Below are 15384 nucleotides of genomic sequence, written 5' to 3'. Positions count from 1 at the left end.
ATATTCAAAAATAATTTCCCATATTTGTCCAGAAGGAATCCTAACACACCCACATGATGCTGCTTAACAACTGATGATCATAATCTAATGTTTTATGACCTTCTGGAGATCACGTACTGGCCATAGCAGACTAAATGAACCATTAGGGAAAACCCTATTACACCACTGTCAAAGGAGCTATGACAGTTTACACCAGGTAAGGATGTACCAATAAGTGACTTCATTGTTCAAAATCATCTTTTTGATTAGAGTGTATGTAGGTGTGTTGTAGGGAGCGGGTTTAAACCACCCACCCAACCACAGGCCTAAAGTCTTCTGAAGGCTCTGCTTTTTTCCCCCCATAAGTTGGCCTAGGCCAGGGGAAGGAGAATCAAAAAGTTTAGAGATCAGAGGAAGAAGTTGAAATTTATGCTGGTTTTTGCTAGTTGCCGAGTTAAGTAAACAACCCCCCCCCACCCCAGAAAATACAGTTACCTGTTCATAACTGGTGTTATCCATGACATGTTGTTCACATTCATTCCACAACAGTTGTATGTGCTCCCCACTGGTGCCAGTCGTTTTTCCCTCAGCATTAGCCATAGGGGAACAGCCCTAGAAACACCAGGAGTGGCACCGCCATGGCACAATATAAGGGGCTCTGTACACTTCCCCTCGCCCTCAGTTCTCTCTTGCTGGAAACTCTGACAGCAGGGAAAGAAGTGGGACATGGATGAACATGTGCCAAAAAGGCTGCTGACAAGGCCTGAGCCCTAATTGAGTGAGCTCAAACGATGGGTGGCGGGGAAAGGCATTTGCCATACGCTTGTGGCAGAACAAGCCAGATTGGACAGGAGCAGAGGACTGACTCAGCCTGTACTTGTAGCCCTTGATCTTTCTGGTAAGGCGGTCTTCTCAAGGTTGGCTTCCCTGACTTGTGGGAAGCGAGGGCTTGAAGTGCTTTTGAGCTGGGATGGGAATATACAGCCACAGGGTGTTAAGCACAGTGCTAGAGTCCATAAGCCCATGTAACTCCGAATCTGTCTGTTCAGCAGAGCACGGCTGCCAAATGGGAGTGCTGGAGAGACTGCTGAGCCTCCGAGGATGGACTGGAGAGAAGCAACCAGGATGCCTGACGCATGGCAACAGCAGATGCCATTGTGCAAAAAGCTGAATCCACCCCATCAGGAGCAACTTGCAAGGCTGCTGTGGCTGATGATGTTCCCTCTTCCCAGAATGCCTTCCTGGAATTCTCTGGGAGCACTTCATTAAACTTAGTCATGGCCTGCCACATGTTAAAATTGTAGTGGCCAAGAAGGGCTTGGTGGTTAGACACCTGCAATTGTAAACTGGCAGAGGAGTAAATCTTTTGACCAAATGAGTCCAGTCTCCTGGAGATTTTGTACTTAAGTGCTGCCTTCAATTGTTCCTGCCTCTCTTTGATTGACTGCCTCCACCACCAGGGAGTTTGGAGCAGGGTGGGAGTAAAAGTAGTTGTGGTCCTTGTCTAGGACAATGTACTGCCTCAGCCCTTTCAAGGAGAGCTTTGGTGATCTTTTGGACCCCTTTGTGCAAGGGCATGGATGCCTAAGCCGGTGCAGAGGAGTTCAATATGTCAAAGAGTGCATCCATGAGCTCATCTGCCTGAAGCCCCATGCTAATTGCTATCTGCTTCAGGAGCTCTTGATGTGCCTTGACATCCTCCTGTGGCATGGGCTGCAGGGGAAATGCAATGGCTTCTCACAGGGAGGCTGAGGTGGATATGGTGCTGCCACAGCTGTCTCCTCCTCTTGCACGGAAGACTGCTGGCTTGTCCGGGTGCCTGGTGCCAGGCCTTTCTCTGGAGCTCACCTTTTGGGGATGGTAACACAAGGTTGAAGGACACTTCAAAATCCACCAGGTTGGGTGCACCGTCTGGGCAGGTTGTGTGAAATCCCACATATTTCCAGGGAAACAGGGCATTAGCCATTGCCTTTACAGCCATCCCTCAGTGGGTGGCACTGTGGAGAGGGGCAGTTGCACCAGTGCTGGAGCTCAGTCCAGAAGCAAGGGCTCCTGCTTAGTGCTAGACCCTGAGGCATCTCCTGAGGAGGTATCTGGGTAGCCGATGACTGGCAAGAGACATCGGTTTGAGAGGATCTGTATGAAGAGCCTCTTTCTCAGGCCCATGAAGAGTGCCAAGAGTTCGGCTGTCAGACACTAGAGTCTAGAGATCACCGCTTCCCTATGCTCATTTGATATCAGTATCTGGAGCAGGACCTGGACTGTGAGCTGAGGCTTGAAGACCTTCTTGAGCATGATGTTGACTAATGCCACTGATGTATGGAACAGCCCCAAGGTCTCTGCATTACTGAGTACCGGCCCCAGTGTGATCTATAGGAGGCGTGGGAGTTCATCCACGGCCGTTGGGGCCACCACAAGTCCTGACCCCTGTGCCCAGAATAGGGTAAATGGAAAAATGCTCACAAAGCCCTCCTCTCATTGTCTCATGTTGAAAGTTGTGCATCGGGGAAGGCTGGTGGGATGGTACCTGGAGAGGTGGCTGGAGCCACTGGGAAGGTGAAGTCTGCACTAGCTAAGTCAGTATGTCCTGTACTGCCCAAAAGGCCTCCAGAGTAGATGGCTCTTCCACCTGCTGGAGGCCTTCATCACTACTCAGCGCTGCTGGAGCAGAATGGGAAGGGCTTGGCCAAGCCGCCTGAGCCAGCTGCCTGTTCCCTGACGGGACTGTCAATCTACCCACCACAGGTCTCAGCTTACCCCAGATCTTCTCCTTGACCCTGGAGGAAGTCAGGGAGCTTCCCCTCACCAGTGTCTTCATTTTCTGAGTTGGATCCTGTGAGGAAGAACAGTGCTGACCTGATGGAGGCATCAACGGAATGTCCTGCACCAAGGTCACTGCACTTGAAGCAGAGTCTTGACTTAGTCTCTGGTGCCAGGGCTAGCGCCTATTCCATTAAAAGCACCTTGTGACAAACATTTCTTTCTTTTTTCACCTGAGGCTTGAATGATTTGCTAATACGCTCCTTGGCTGGACACCTTAGGCAGCAATTTTGCAAGTCACTACCAGCATAGGGTATTTGCATTTTAAATATGGCTTAAAATCTGGGCATGGCCCACCTTTGGGCTAAGCCACATCTGGGACACTAACTAGCTAACTAACACTAACAATTAACCTTACTGAGAGAACTATCTACATGAAGATAGCTGCCTTTACAGCAAGAAATGTAACTGTCCGGAGCACAGCAGTTCTGATGCACTATGTCTGGCAGCAAAAAGGAACTGAGAGAGGGGGGAGCAGGCCACGTCCCTATACCATGGCAGCGCCAGTCCAGGAATCACTAGGGCTGCTCCCCTACGGGTGGTGTTAGAGGAAAAACTTCCAGCATTGGTGCATGTGACGAGCACATACACCTACTGCAGAACAGACATGAGCAAGCATTCAAAGAGAGCATTTCCACACTCTGTGTAGTATCTGAGTGGGCTGGGAGCACCCCCTGCTCAGAAATTTAAGATTGCTTTATCCTCTGTTGCTGTGCACTAGGATGACGTGTTCTGTGCTGTTATTTAGCTGTAATTTACGCCTAAATGTCTTCTAAGAGCTCAGAAAGCACTGGAAGTGTTGGTAATGCTGTTAGACAATATTGACCCCATGTTGTTCGGCAAACTCTCTTGTTCAGAACCAGTCAGGTCCCCAGGGTGCTGGACTAGAGAGATTCAACCTCTCCAGAGGCATCTTTTGGTTTGAATTCTATTCCACCAGAGCTAGTCAGTGGATGGAATCTGCCTTGGATAGAAAGAGGGTTGTGGAATTGGACAACAGAAGTACGTTTCCATAATCAGAGACTGGGGCCAATTGAACTGGACCAAAGGCAAGAAGGTTCGTTGTCCTAACCTGGAGAAACAAAGATACTGAGACTCTGTCTTTGTGCTGGTTGAGGACATGGGTAATTTAATACCAGAAAGAGAAGAAAAGGGATAAAATCATCTCTCTGGTTTAGGATTTCAGTCAGAAAAATGGAATGTTTTAATTGTCCCTGTATTTATAATTTTGAAAGTGTAATTTCTTTGTTATCTTATGGAAAATGCTTTGGAAAGCCTGGTCGTTTTTTATAATTTCTTTACTGTAAAGGTTTTAACCTCACAAATTTGTTAAAACTTCAAATAAAATTTATGAATGTTTAATTTAATTATCATGCGTATTTTACTCTACTACCCTCCAAAATATTAATTATCATACCTTAGAATGGTAATTTAAGTCTAATTTAGCCTCTTCCAAAACAGATTATACGTCTTGGAGAAAAAAAAATATCAATGAGTTAAACTTTAGCTGCAAGCCTGTCATGCAAGAAGAACAAAGAACAGTTTGGAGGCAACCAGCTCCAGTTTTTAATTGAACCCTCAAAGAAAAAGCTATCAAATTCTCCTACAGGGGCTCAGTTCATAGTTCTGAACATGATGTGTGTATCTGATTATAACTGCAGATTACCTAGCATGTTTGATGACTCAATCATACTTGTGTCTAGGTCAGTCCAATATAGTCTTTGGTCTGCGTAGTCAATGGTTAAATCATTGGCACGTCCCACTTTGTCAACCAAAGTGATGCTGTTTGTCCCATCCATGTATGCCCGAACAATCCTTGGTTTACCTCCCCACTCTGTCCAGTACATATACCTGAAATCAAAAAGAGAAGAAAATAGGTACGAGTTTATGATATGAAGTCAAATCCAGGTTTGATAACCAGGGTGCTAGAGACTTCAGCTGCTACGCTAACTGGTATGCTATCAATCAACACCATAAATGCATAAATATTTAATGTCATTGAGTTCAAGTTAGGCATGTACGCTTGGCTGGATTGGTCCAGAGTGCTTAGCACAGAACTGTGTAGGGCACTGGTGGAAAATCTGCAGCCTGTGGCCTGCATGCAACCCACTGGGGCTCCATCTGTGGCCCAGGGACCCACTGGCTGCTCCCCTTCACAATACGCCTCTTGTGCACTGAGGCACCAGAGCCTCCACTTTCTATGTCTCCTCATTCCCTCCCAGCAATTTTGGAGGAGCTGCATATTACCTGATTTGTGCTCTGTCCCTGCTCCTCCCCAACCCTCCCAGAGAAGGAACACTGTGGAGGGAGGGAGAAGTGTAGGAAGTGTGGTGCTCTGGTCTATGTGAGGTGTGTGTGTATATAGAGGCAGAGAGAGGGGCTTCGGGGCTACAGAGGGAGGCACAGAGGGCCACCGGCTGTTGCAACGCACTCAGGTAAAGGAGGGCCACCCATGCAGCCAAGCCACTTCACCTAGTTGCTCATCCCTGGTGTAGGGTCAAGCCCAATACTCCTTAAATCAGCTGTTATGACTGTTACTGCATGTTTCCTTGGGACTAAGTGCTTAATTCATTCAGATGAGAACAAAAACCAGAGCCCTGACCACTTGTGGGGCTGGAAAGTACTGTGGGGTTCTCAGGGCTTGCAACTTAACCAAATTCCTCTGCAGTTACTAGTGAATAAAAGTAAATGCCACTTTATTTCTTGCCCCTCCTATGAATTTGTTTGACATTTAAATTACACCCCAGATGTAACCAGTTTTCAGTGGCTAATCTACTGTTACTGCAAGCTGGAACTTCTCATGTAACCTCATGAAGCCAATTAGCGTGTTAAATTTTGCTTTTGGAAACAGTAGACAGCAAAAGTTAATTGACAGTTTTAAATTTTGCACTATACTTCTCATCCAAAGGTGCTATGGTGATAGCTATAAAGTGCTTTGAGATTCTCTGATGAAACAAACATACGAAGTAAGCTGTAATATAAAATTATATGTTGTTAATTATCGTTACAATAAATAATGCTCCTTACCCTTTAGTAGGATCAAGAGCCAAAGATCTTGGATTATCCAAATCCTTCCACACAAGAACCTGTCGGTACTGTCCATCCAGGCGTGCTACTTCAATTCGATTGGTTCCAGTATCTGCCCAGTAAAGGTTCTTTCCCATCCAGTCTACTGCCATTCCCTCAGGGTAGTCTAACCCAAACTCAATCACATGCTCAACAGAGCTCCCATTCATGAAAGCCCGGCTTATGGTCTGGAAAAATAGTCATTGGAAAATATCACTGTACCTTTTGGACACACAGTACATTAATGGAATCAAAATTCCATAAAGGTTATTGTTCTAGAACTTCTACAATTTGTGATGCATCTATTAAAATGCTAAACAGAGGAGTTCACTTCCCAGTAATATCAATTTGACACTTCCACCCCTACTAAATTAATTTAAAAGAAAAACGATGGATGATACCACACTCTCCTTTGCCTATACCTGGATAGAAACCAGAAATGTCTTATACCAAATTTCAAACTGTTACAGAAACACATTCCTACTGTATTTTGTTGCGAAAACTTGGTAAGCTTCCTCACTGAAATACAGCAAGTGGGAGCCACAGCTAAGGAGAAGAGACCCAAGTTTACTTGATAATTCTAATACTTTTACTAGACCGAGGGCATGTTAGTAAGTTTAGTAGAGTGCCAATTTTGGAATTAAATTATCCTGATATGTGGCGTGCAGAAAGCATGTCTGAAACAGATAAATTTATGGATTCACTGCACAGGGCAGCCAAAACACTCATTTTGGCCAAAGTGTGTATTTACAATGCAACTAGCTCTGTTTCTTCAGCACGATTCAATGCCAGTATCAGCAGCCACGTGCTACGTTATATATCAAGCAGGTCTTTGTTAAAGGGACTATACTCTGGCTTCATATTCAAGGAATTCAAATAATAATACCTTTAAGCTAATATCTGTCCAATAGATTCTATTATCAGACACATCAAAATCCAGAGCAGATGCCTCTTTGACACCCGTAAGAGGAATAGCTACATCGTTATTGTTAGTTTCAAGGGAAATCCTATGAATCGCTGCTCTGCTGGTGAAAACAAGGAAGGCTTCAGGAATAATGCAAGTCTTCATGTCGCTTAGTAACTCCAGTCCTATGGGACAAGCACATCTGGTCTCCAGAGGTGTGAAGAAACACAGATGGCTGCAGCCTCCATTATTCTCAGCACAAGGATTGGTTCCTGAAAAGGAGACAGTGGTACATTAAACTGTCAGGGATGGAATCACATGCAATGTATTTACAGACTCAGGAGACAACATATTGCTGTGAATGTCAATATGTTCAAACATCAACTCTGATCTTTTCCTTTTACCCCAAGAACTTAGAAGCTAATATCAGTCTTTTTATAATACTGACACCTTCTCCAAATATTTTCTTTTATTTTTCTCTACAGATTTAATACCTGTACTAAGAACAGATAGTTGTATTTGCTTTCCCTGTTTGTTTTCGGCCAGGCAACTAATCTTCAGCTCAGATGAATCTGTAAACTGTTTTTTTTTTTTTTTAAATGCCTGAATTCCATGATATGCACTGTTGAAAACAGAGCTGAACAACTGCAGCTCTTTCTCCCAGTGGCTCTATCCAATCAACTGCTGGGAGTCACAATGAAGCACAATTCCTGTAAGACCATCATGTACCCCCATTTTGTTCAAGCGAACCACTGTGCCTATGAACAAATGCTGAGGGGTCAGCAGGGAGAAGGATGGGGTGGAGATGGGAGCAGGGGACAAAATGAATGTTATTCTCCACCAGTTGCAAACAAAAGGTTAGCCATTAAATAAAAACAAAAACAAAACAAAGTTATTATGGTTAAGTCTCAAGTCAGTTCAGACCAAGTTTAGCTTTCTTTTATAAGGGACAATGAACCCAGACCTGATCCTCAGTTGGTGCACCTCAGCCTAGCTCTACTGAATTTGGCTGAGCTATTCTGATTCACATGCACTGGCTGATGATCTGGCTCTCATCATGTACAAATATTGCCTCTGTGACAGTTACTTTGTGTGTGTTCCTTGAAGAACCTTGTACCCTTCCAGGCCTATTTAAAGTGATTGACACTGATAAATAAGCTAATAAGATTTTTTTTTAGGTCTGTATAACTCAAGTAAATATTCAAGGCAAGCTAGAGTCATACTGTAAAATGACCACAAAATATTTCTGTAAATCTATCATTTTTATGGATACACTCATAGGCTTGGATAGCTTAATTTGCTTGCGACAGGGTTTATCAGCCCCACACTAGCTCACCAGGGGTTAATCTATCTGTGTTAGCGGAAGAGGCCATGCCCCTTCTACTCTGCTGGGTATGCATCAGTTGGAACCAGGGTACAAAAGGCATGAGAGCAGTTCACTCTGGGTTGGTTGGTGGAGAAAGAGAACCTGCAGTAAGAACTCCAGAGGTGGACCAGCCACAGATCACAACAGCATGAGCCGGAGAACCAGGAGACTGACACGAGTCTCTAGAACCTGAGGAACCCAGAGAAGTGACTTGCACGGCAGAACCCAAGGACCCTGAAGCTTCATGGATGGCCCAGCCGCCAGGGAAGGTAGGGAGTAACCCAGTGAGAGTGTGCAAGTGGTATCACCCAGTGAGCTTGGCATGTTACAATGGACCACTCCACCACTGTGAGGATCCTGGGCTGGGGCAGGAGTTGGGGGGGCCTGAGGCCCTTTTACTGTGGCTCTGTCCCACCCTCTGCTTCTAGCAACAGTCACTGAAGCACTGACCATTAGGCTGTGCTACCCTGACCACAGAGGAAGTATTCTACTGATTCTGGCCATTGGATTGTGCTACCTCAACCACATAGGAGTATTTTATTGACCATTGGGCCACGTAACCCCAACTGCAGGGAAGCAGCATGCTCACTCTGGCCACTGAACTGTGTTACCCCAACTGCAGGGTCTTAGTGTAGTAACTCTGGCCATTGGGCCATACTACCTCAAACCAGGGGGACTGTCAGAGACGCACAACAGCTGATGTGGACACTGATTCACATAGTCCTGGGACACAGGACATCCTTGAGATGGGCTTGCGGAGCTGTGATATGGCTCTCTCTCACTCAGGCATGTGATGGGGCATAGCAGTGTTGTTCAGTGTCTGTCTGATGCTGGAACATTATGGTATTTGCTGCATTAAGAAATGTTATAAACTGAGGGCTAAATCATGGTATTCACATGATTCCCAGAAAGTATGGAGATCTGTGCATGAGAAAGCCTGACTGTGCTGTACTTAAAGGTGCTCAGTGCCTTTAACTCCAATTATAACAATCAATTATTTGACCCACTGTAGTACTTTCATGCCAACTCACTCCACCATGAGTTGGAGGCAGTGTACACAAACGGCATGAACAAGTCTCTGCCACTAAGAGCTAATGAAATCAGTAAAAGTTCAGGCTGCTTGGCAATTCACAGGACATGCTCAGCAAAGCACCTGGCAGGTTTCAAAACCACTGCCTCTAAGGCCTGAAACCTATTCCAGTGCTTCTATTCCTACACAGAAGCTCTTGCTGTGATAAACTGGGATCAGGTTAGAGATCCCTGTTGCTGTGAAATGTGGAACTGTTCAATTTATTTTTTTAGTTTCATGCCTGGGTCAAGATTTAAATGCCTCCCACAGTTCAGGTGGCCTTGTTTTGACTGCAAGCCACCGAACAAGTTCCTTAGTTATTCTCTAGCTGAACTCACCACAGAATATTATCCTACCTGTGGAGTGGGGGGTGCGGGAGGTGGCGGGGGGCAGGGAAACACAGTCTGAAAGTCATCAGATGTTTGTGCTGAAAAACACACCACAAATATGTCCACCAAGTGAAACAGGGCAAGCAGGAAAACTCCACAGGACCACTGAAGTCCTGGCTGGGCTTTTCCTCCACCTTTTCTCAGCAATTTGCAGGCAGATTGTCCTCTCTTTTGGGGCTCTGCAGTCATGAGGGCTACACTGTATGCCCTGCATTCCCAATTCTGAGACTGTACAAGATAAACTGCTTGCTTGCAAAACTACCACCTTTGTATTCTGTTGCTGGCCAGCTGCACAGAGCAGCCTCTTGCCTTTCTGGTAGGTATATACAAATTACCAAGGATAAAGGCAGTGAAGGTGTGACAGAGACACTTTTATGCAGTTTCTCACAGCCATGAATCAGAAGCAAGATGGGACCGAGTGGAAGAGATTTTACTGTGACCAGAGAGGACAGTAAGGAACATATAAGGGAATGCCAAACAATCGGGCTGCCCCTCATCCCACTCCTTCAGTCCTATGTATCCAATTTGTCAGTTTTTATTGCAATATTTTTTTGGTCTTCTCTACTTATGTCAGTCTGTATTGAAAATGAGATTGATCTGATAAAGTGGGTCTGTCCCATGAAAGCTCATCACCGAATAAATCATTTTGTTAGTCTTTAAAGTGCTACATTTCTGCTGATTTGTAGGGATGCAAGTGTGAGTACTTGGGCAGACAGGAGCTTAGCGAGGGAAAAGGGGGAGGGGCATGGTGGTAGTACTCGATTTTATTCTCTTCACCACCTCTGTATACCTCCCTCCACCAGTAAGAGAGTATGAGTGAGTTGGCAATTCCGCCACCCTGAGTGATGGAAATTAAATTCCTGCTACATATCACAAAACATTCCGGAAGCTGCTGCAAAGAATTTGGGTTTACCGTCACTAAGAGGTTAGGAAGACACTGCAACAGGAACTACAGCATTTTGTGGAATTCTGTATGAATCAGGAAAATCACATACATGCTGTCATGCTACCCCTAGCTTGTGGCAGGATACCCCCTAAAGGCTGACCATCCCAGGGGAAAAGCATGGAAAAGGATGTTTGATAGGTGTCCATCGCTTCACTGAAATGCTCTAATGGGCTACAAAACTTTGCTTCCTTACTAACACCCTGGATGAACGGTTGCCTAATACTGAAGAATAGCAGAGCAAAAAAATTGCTTCCATTTTACTTATTGCATTAGCCTACAATTTCAGAAGAAATTACCAGGTGTATGTTCATTCATGGTAGCTTTCTCATGGCAACTGTCATGAAAGCAGATTTCTCACTTGTGATATTTACACTATGTTAATGTCACAAACATACAGTGTCCCTGTAAACAGCATTAGAGTATATTAGTGCACAATTATTCCTGTCAAATTGGATGAATGTTATTGTTTAACAAAAGCAAAGCCCTCTGGAAAGTGTCTCAGTTCCATTTCACTGTTGCTAATGCTTACCAAACACTTTGGTGACACTTGCTGCTTTGAGGCCCATTAGGTCTGGCAATTGATCTATTATGATATCCCTGCTTGCTCTAATTTTGTGAACTCTTTCAATGCTTCGCCTCTGCCAGTCTGTCCAGTAGATGTAGTCCCCCAGCAAAGTAAACCCAAATATATGAGGAAGCTTGTCTTCTAGTAGAGTTTTTCTCATGGTTCCATCAACATTTATTACCTGCGTGGCAGAGAAGAGGAGAGGAAAAACCATCACTTCTGATACAGCAGTTGTAGTTGCAACAAATCTGACCACTTTGGCCTGAACGGGCTTTTGCCACTCCGGCAAGCTTATCTAGAGACCACCTCCCACTGGAAACAGAAAAACCTCACCCTTTCTATCAATGGAGTTAGGAAGCTGGGTGACAAAATGAAGTCCTAGCCTCTCTATGCTAAGTAGGAACAATTCTTCTATTGCACAGTATTTAAGGCGAGGAGGCAGCCATGTAGTCTACATCTGCTATGTTACCTATAAGAGGGAGCAGCACCACTTCGTCTGGGCTGACTGCAGGAAGGAAGACACAGCTCACCAGCTCCAAATGAGGGGTAGCCAGGAGCCCACACCAAGAGAGCGGGAGACAGTGCATCCCAGGCAGGCACCCACAGATGTACCAGGAAGATAACAGGCACCCCAGGCACCATGAGACCCTGAAGACACCCAGACTCAGCTACAGGAGTCAAGGCAGGAAGCAGCCCACGTAGGGACCAGTCATCCGCTCTGAAGTAGTCAGTGAGTTGCAGACAGAAGTAGAAAAAGTACTCAAAAAGTTACTTTTGGAAAAGTGCAGCTGCTTTCACTTCCAGATACTTAAGTACAATCAAGATAAGATATGATGTGATGTGTGTGTATATATGTGTACCTTTACTTAAGTAGTTTTCCAGAGGGACACCAGTGACTTGTACACACTCCCCACCCAGTTGTGCTTTTACTCAAGTAACTTTTTGGGTACTTTTCCCACCTCTGGTTGCAGGCAGATTCCACACCAACACCATGGTGAACCCCATCACCACTACTAGGGTCCTGGGCTGAGACCTCATGGAGCAGAGAGTACTCTCCTCAACACTCCACAGCCCTCTGTGGGTGGACAGTCCACCAGCCCCCCTCAACTCTGGCCACAGGGAATCTCACTGACTTTGGACACAGGACCATGCTTCTCTGCAGAGGAGTGGTGTTCTAATGATTCTAGCTATTGTGCCATGCTTTGCTGAAGACAGGAGGAATATGGCTTTGGCAAAATCAGAGTTCTTGCCCATATATACATATACATGCCCACACAAACTGTCCATAGCCACAAACTTAAAGCCATGTCCACCTGCATCACACAGTGGAAAGACAAAGGAAAATTGCAACCATCTGCTGTGTGATCAAACTGCCTACAATACCTTCCCAGGAATCAAAAGCCCTAGCTATCCCTTTGTATGCAGCTGCCAAAGCCTCTACCACCTCCCCAATGATTATTATATACAGTTATGCATACTGTAAAATAATTCTCTCTCAACGTGAAAACATAGTTCATGGGTGGCATAAAATAAGCTCTGTCTCATATTACAATCACCAACACAGGGAACACTGTCCTGGCTATTATGTATTTTCCAGTATAATTTAATAAAAAGCCTCCATCTTTAAATTTAAATTGTGCAAAATATCTAGGCTGTCAGAGAAACCACAGAGATGTTTGCCACAGAACTAGGGCCCAACATGCTGCAGAATACAGAAGACCCTATATATTTGTCCAGCCTACTGTTAATAGATGGTGGTAATGAGTATGTGTGCAACTGATCAAGGAGGATAGCCTTTGTATTTCATTATGCATAGCCTGGGCCATTCAGTTTCTTTTATGGTCAGTATTTCTGAGATCTACCTGGGCAGCTACATGATTCTTATCACTGTAGTATTTGAGCATGACACAATCATTAGATTTTATTCTCAGAACAGCCTGGTATCCCCATTTTACAGGTGTGAAGCTTAGACACAAGACAGATTAAGGGACTTGCCCTAAATTACACTGAAAGATTGCGGCTCAGCTAGAAGTTTAACTCAGGTCTGCTAAGTCTCAGCCCAGTACCCTAGCCATTTGACCAGGGGGTTCTCAAACTTCTTTGCAACATGACCCCCTTCTGACAACAAAAATCACTTCATGACCCTGATGGAGGTAGGGAGAAGATGAAACCTGAGTCATTCCAAATCCTACTACTGGGTAGTGGGGCTCAGGCTTCGGTCCCAGGCCCCACAAGTTTAAACCAGCCATAGTGACCCCACTCAAAAGGTCTGGCATCTGTACCCACAGTTTGAGAACTGCTGCACTTGACTATCCTTCCTTTACCAAAGTGTCCTTTACCTTCTTAAAGTTGTACTACACAAAAGCACCTTTTTTACTATCATCTGGAGATTCAGTACCAGTAACTGTAAAGCACATGGAGGTAACAATCCTTTATTTAATGATGCTTCCATTTTCATGTAAACTCAAAGGAAAATTGCCAAGGTAGATTCAAAATTATCATTATAACAAATTTAGCATCCATAATATGCCAATGTCATTGCTGTTCCATTAAATGCTTGATTATATATTGGAGAGCCACAAAGCATCCATAAATTCTGTAAGTTTAAATGCACACAACCTGAAAACAATTAGATGTCTAGCCTGAATGCTTTGTGCATAGGGCATCGACACATGCAGACAAGCTTGTAACAAGCTGGTTGACAACTGTGAGGCTCACATCCAGTTAGAACCTTGAAATGTAGTGTACTAATTCTCAATGGGCTTCTGAATACGGGGGAAAAAGCCTCTCGGATTTAAAACTTGACATGGTTATCACAGCTCTGCAAAAGGCAGGTAAATATTTACAAAAGTTACGTGTGTTTCTTCCATGATGAAATTATATTGGACTTGAATTCTCCAGTTTGGAGATGTTAAGATATTCTGCTTACCAGTTCCAATTAATAGACTGTAACCAAGAAAATTTTTAAAGGCTAGAAAATGCACAGCCTGAAAGGGAGCTATCAGATACTATCCATATAGAAATATATGAGCAATATACAGAAATCCTTGTTATAATGCATTGACTCTACCTGGAAGATTATAGTTGGATTTAAGACATTTTAAAGCTTTTTTTTTTTTTTTTTTTAAAAACCAACTCTATATGACTATTCAGGCAAAGCAGTAGTCTCCTAAAATCTGTAACACAATGCTAAGTGTGTAGCACAAACAGCAAATTAGTGTTCTGCTTAAGAATAAGTGGCATAAGCTCTACATAAAGGATCCAATTACTGTCCATCTCTTCTTTCTATTTTCTTGAAACAAGAAAGAAATTAAGTGTTTTTTGACATGATACTTTTAAAAGTGGTGCACAGGTATCATTTTACAGCATGGAGATAATTCACTCACAAGACACCCTGGAGCTATGGAAGGGAGGTAAATCAATGGACTCCCTTCAGATGAAAGTCTCCAGCTTGAGACAGCTAAGAATAGTATTGCAATTCCGGAAAGTTTTGAGGAAGTTTTGTATTAACCAATCAAACCATAATTTTTCAGCTACACAAGGTGGCAGAGATTTAAGATTAATGTCTTTATTTAGGTAAGCTAAACAGAGAACTTAAGAAAAAAGTCTGTGGTTAAAAGCCAAATGGTTCTGCAATTATCTCCATTACATCATGTCCAGGCAAACTTTGAATACTCACTTATTTAAATGACTATCAGTCCCACAGGCAATATTCTAGGCCAAATGCCTTGGGTTCAAAAGTTCATTGTGCATACTCGGGTTCTGAAGCCAAACTAGATGACATATTAAGTAAATTAGATACAAATTCTCCTCACAATCAGGACTATACTGGAGGCGGAGGACTTTCAAACTAGCACACTCCAAAACTCTTTACAAAGATGAAGGGTAAAATGACTTGTAAGTACCGGACTCAGCTAGAATGCACATGGTTAGGTCTGGACCCAGCAGGGAGGGAGAACATATGTATTTTACATTAATATACATATCAACCTAAGCATAAATTATAAAACCACTACTAAAATAAGAGGAAAAAAAACTGGTAGGCAATCAAGTTCCTTCCTGCTATGATATGTAATACATGATGCACAATGAAGTGGAAGTTTGATTTGTGATACTGGTTAGACTATAACAAGATGGAGAAAGTTCTTCCTTCTTGACATCACAGAGTCTGCAAAATCTTCAGCACAAGAAACACCTCAGGCAGTCAGCCTAGCGATGCCAAGCAGCTGTCATTTGGAAGCAGAAGATTATTCTTGCTTTGAGGAGTTCTCTCTCTACTT

General features: G+C 43.9%; 1 protein-coding gene across 2 annotated transcripts in view; it reads right to left on the bottom strand.

Annotated features, from left to right (window-relative positions):
• LRP5 (LDL receptor related protein 5) overlaps positions 1-15384 on the bottom strand; it is a 236755-nt gene that overhangs the window by 37315 nt on the left and 184056 nt on the right. For both annotated transcript variants that reach the window (XM_074997919.1, XM_074997920.1), the window contains exons 8-11: positions 11069-11285; positions 6752-7041; positions 5827-6053; positions 4466-4650 (exon numbers count right to left, since the gene is read on the bottom strand). In XM_074997919.1, the coding sequence (XP_074854020.1) occupies positions 4466-4650; positions 5827-6053; positions 6752-7041; positions 11069-11285 (919 nt within the window). The remainder of the gene's footprint in view (positions 1-4465; positions 4651-5826; positions 6054-6751; positions 7042-11068; positions 11286-15384) is intronic.

Source organism: Carettochelys insculpta, chromosome 6 (genome assembly GCF_033958435.1).
Source record: "Carettochelys insculpta isolate YL-2023 chromosome 6, ASM3395843v1, whole genome shotgun sequence".
NCBI classification, from domain to species: Eukaryota; Metazoa; Chordata; order Testudines; family Carettochelyidae; genus Carettochelys; species Carettochelys insculpta.
This window is presented reverse-complemented; position numbering and strand designations above follow the sequence as displayed.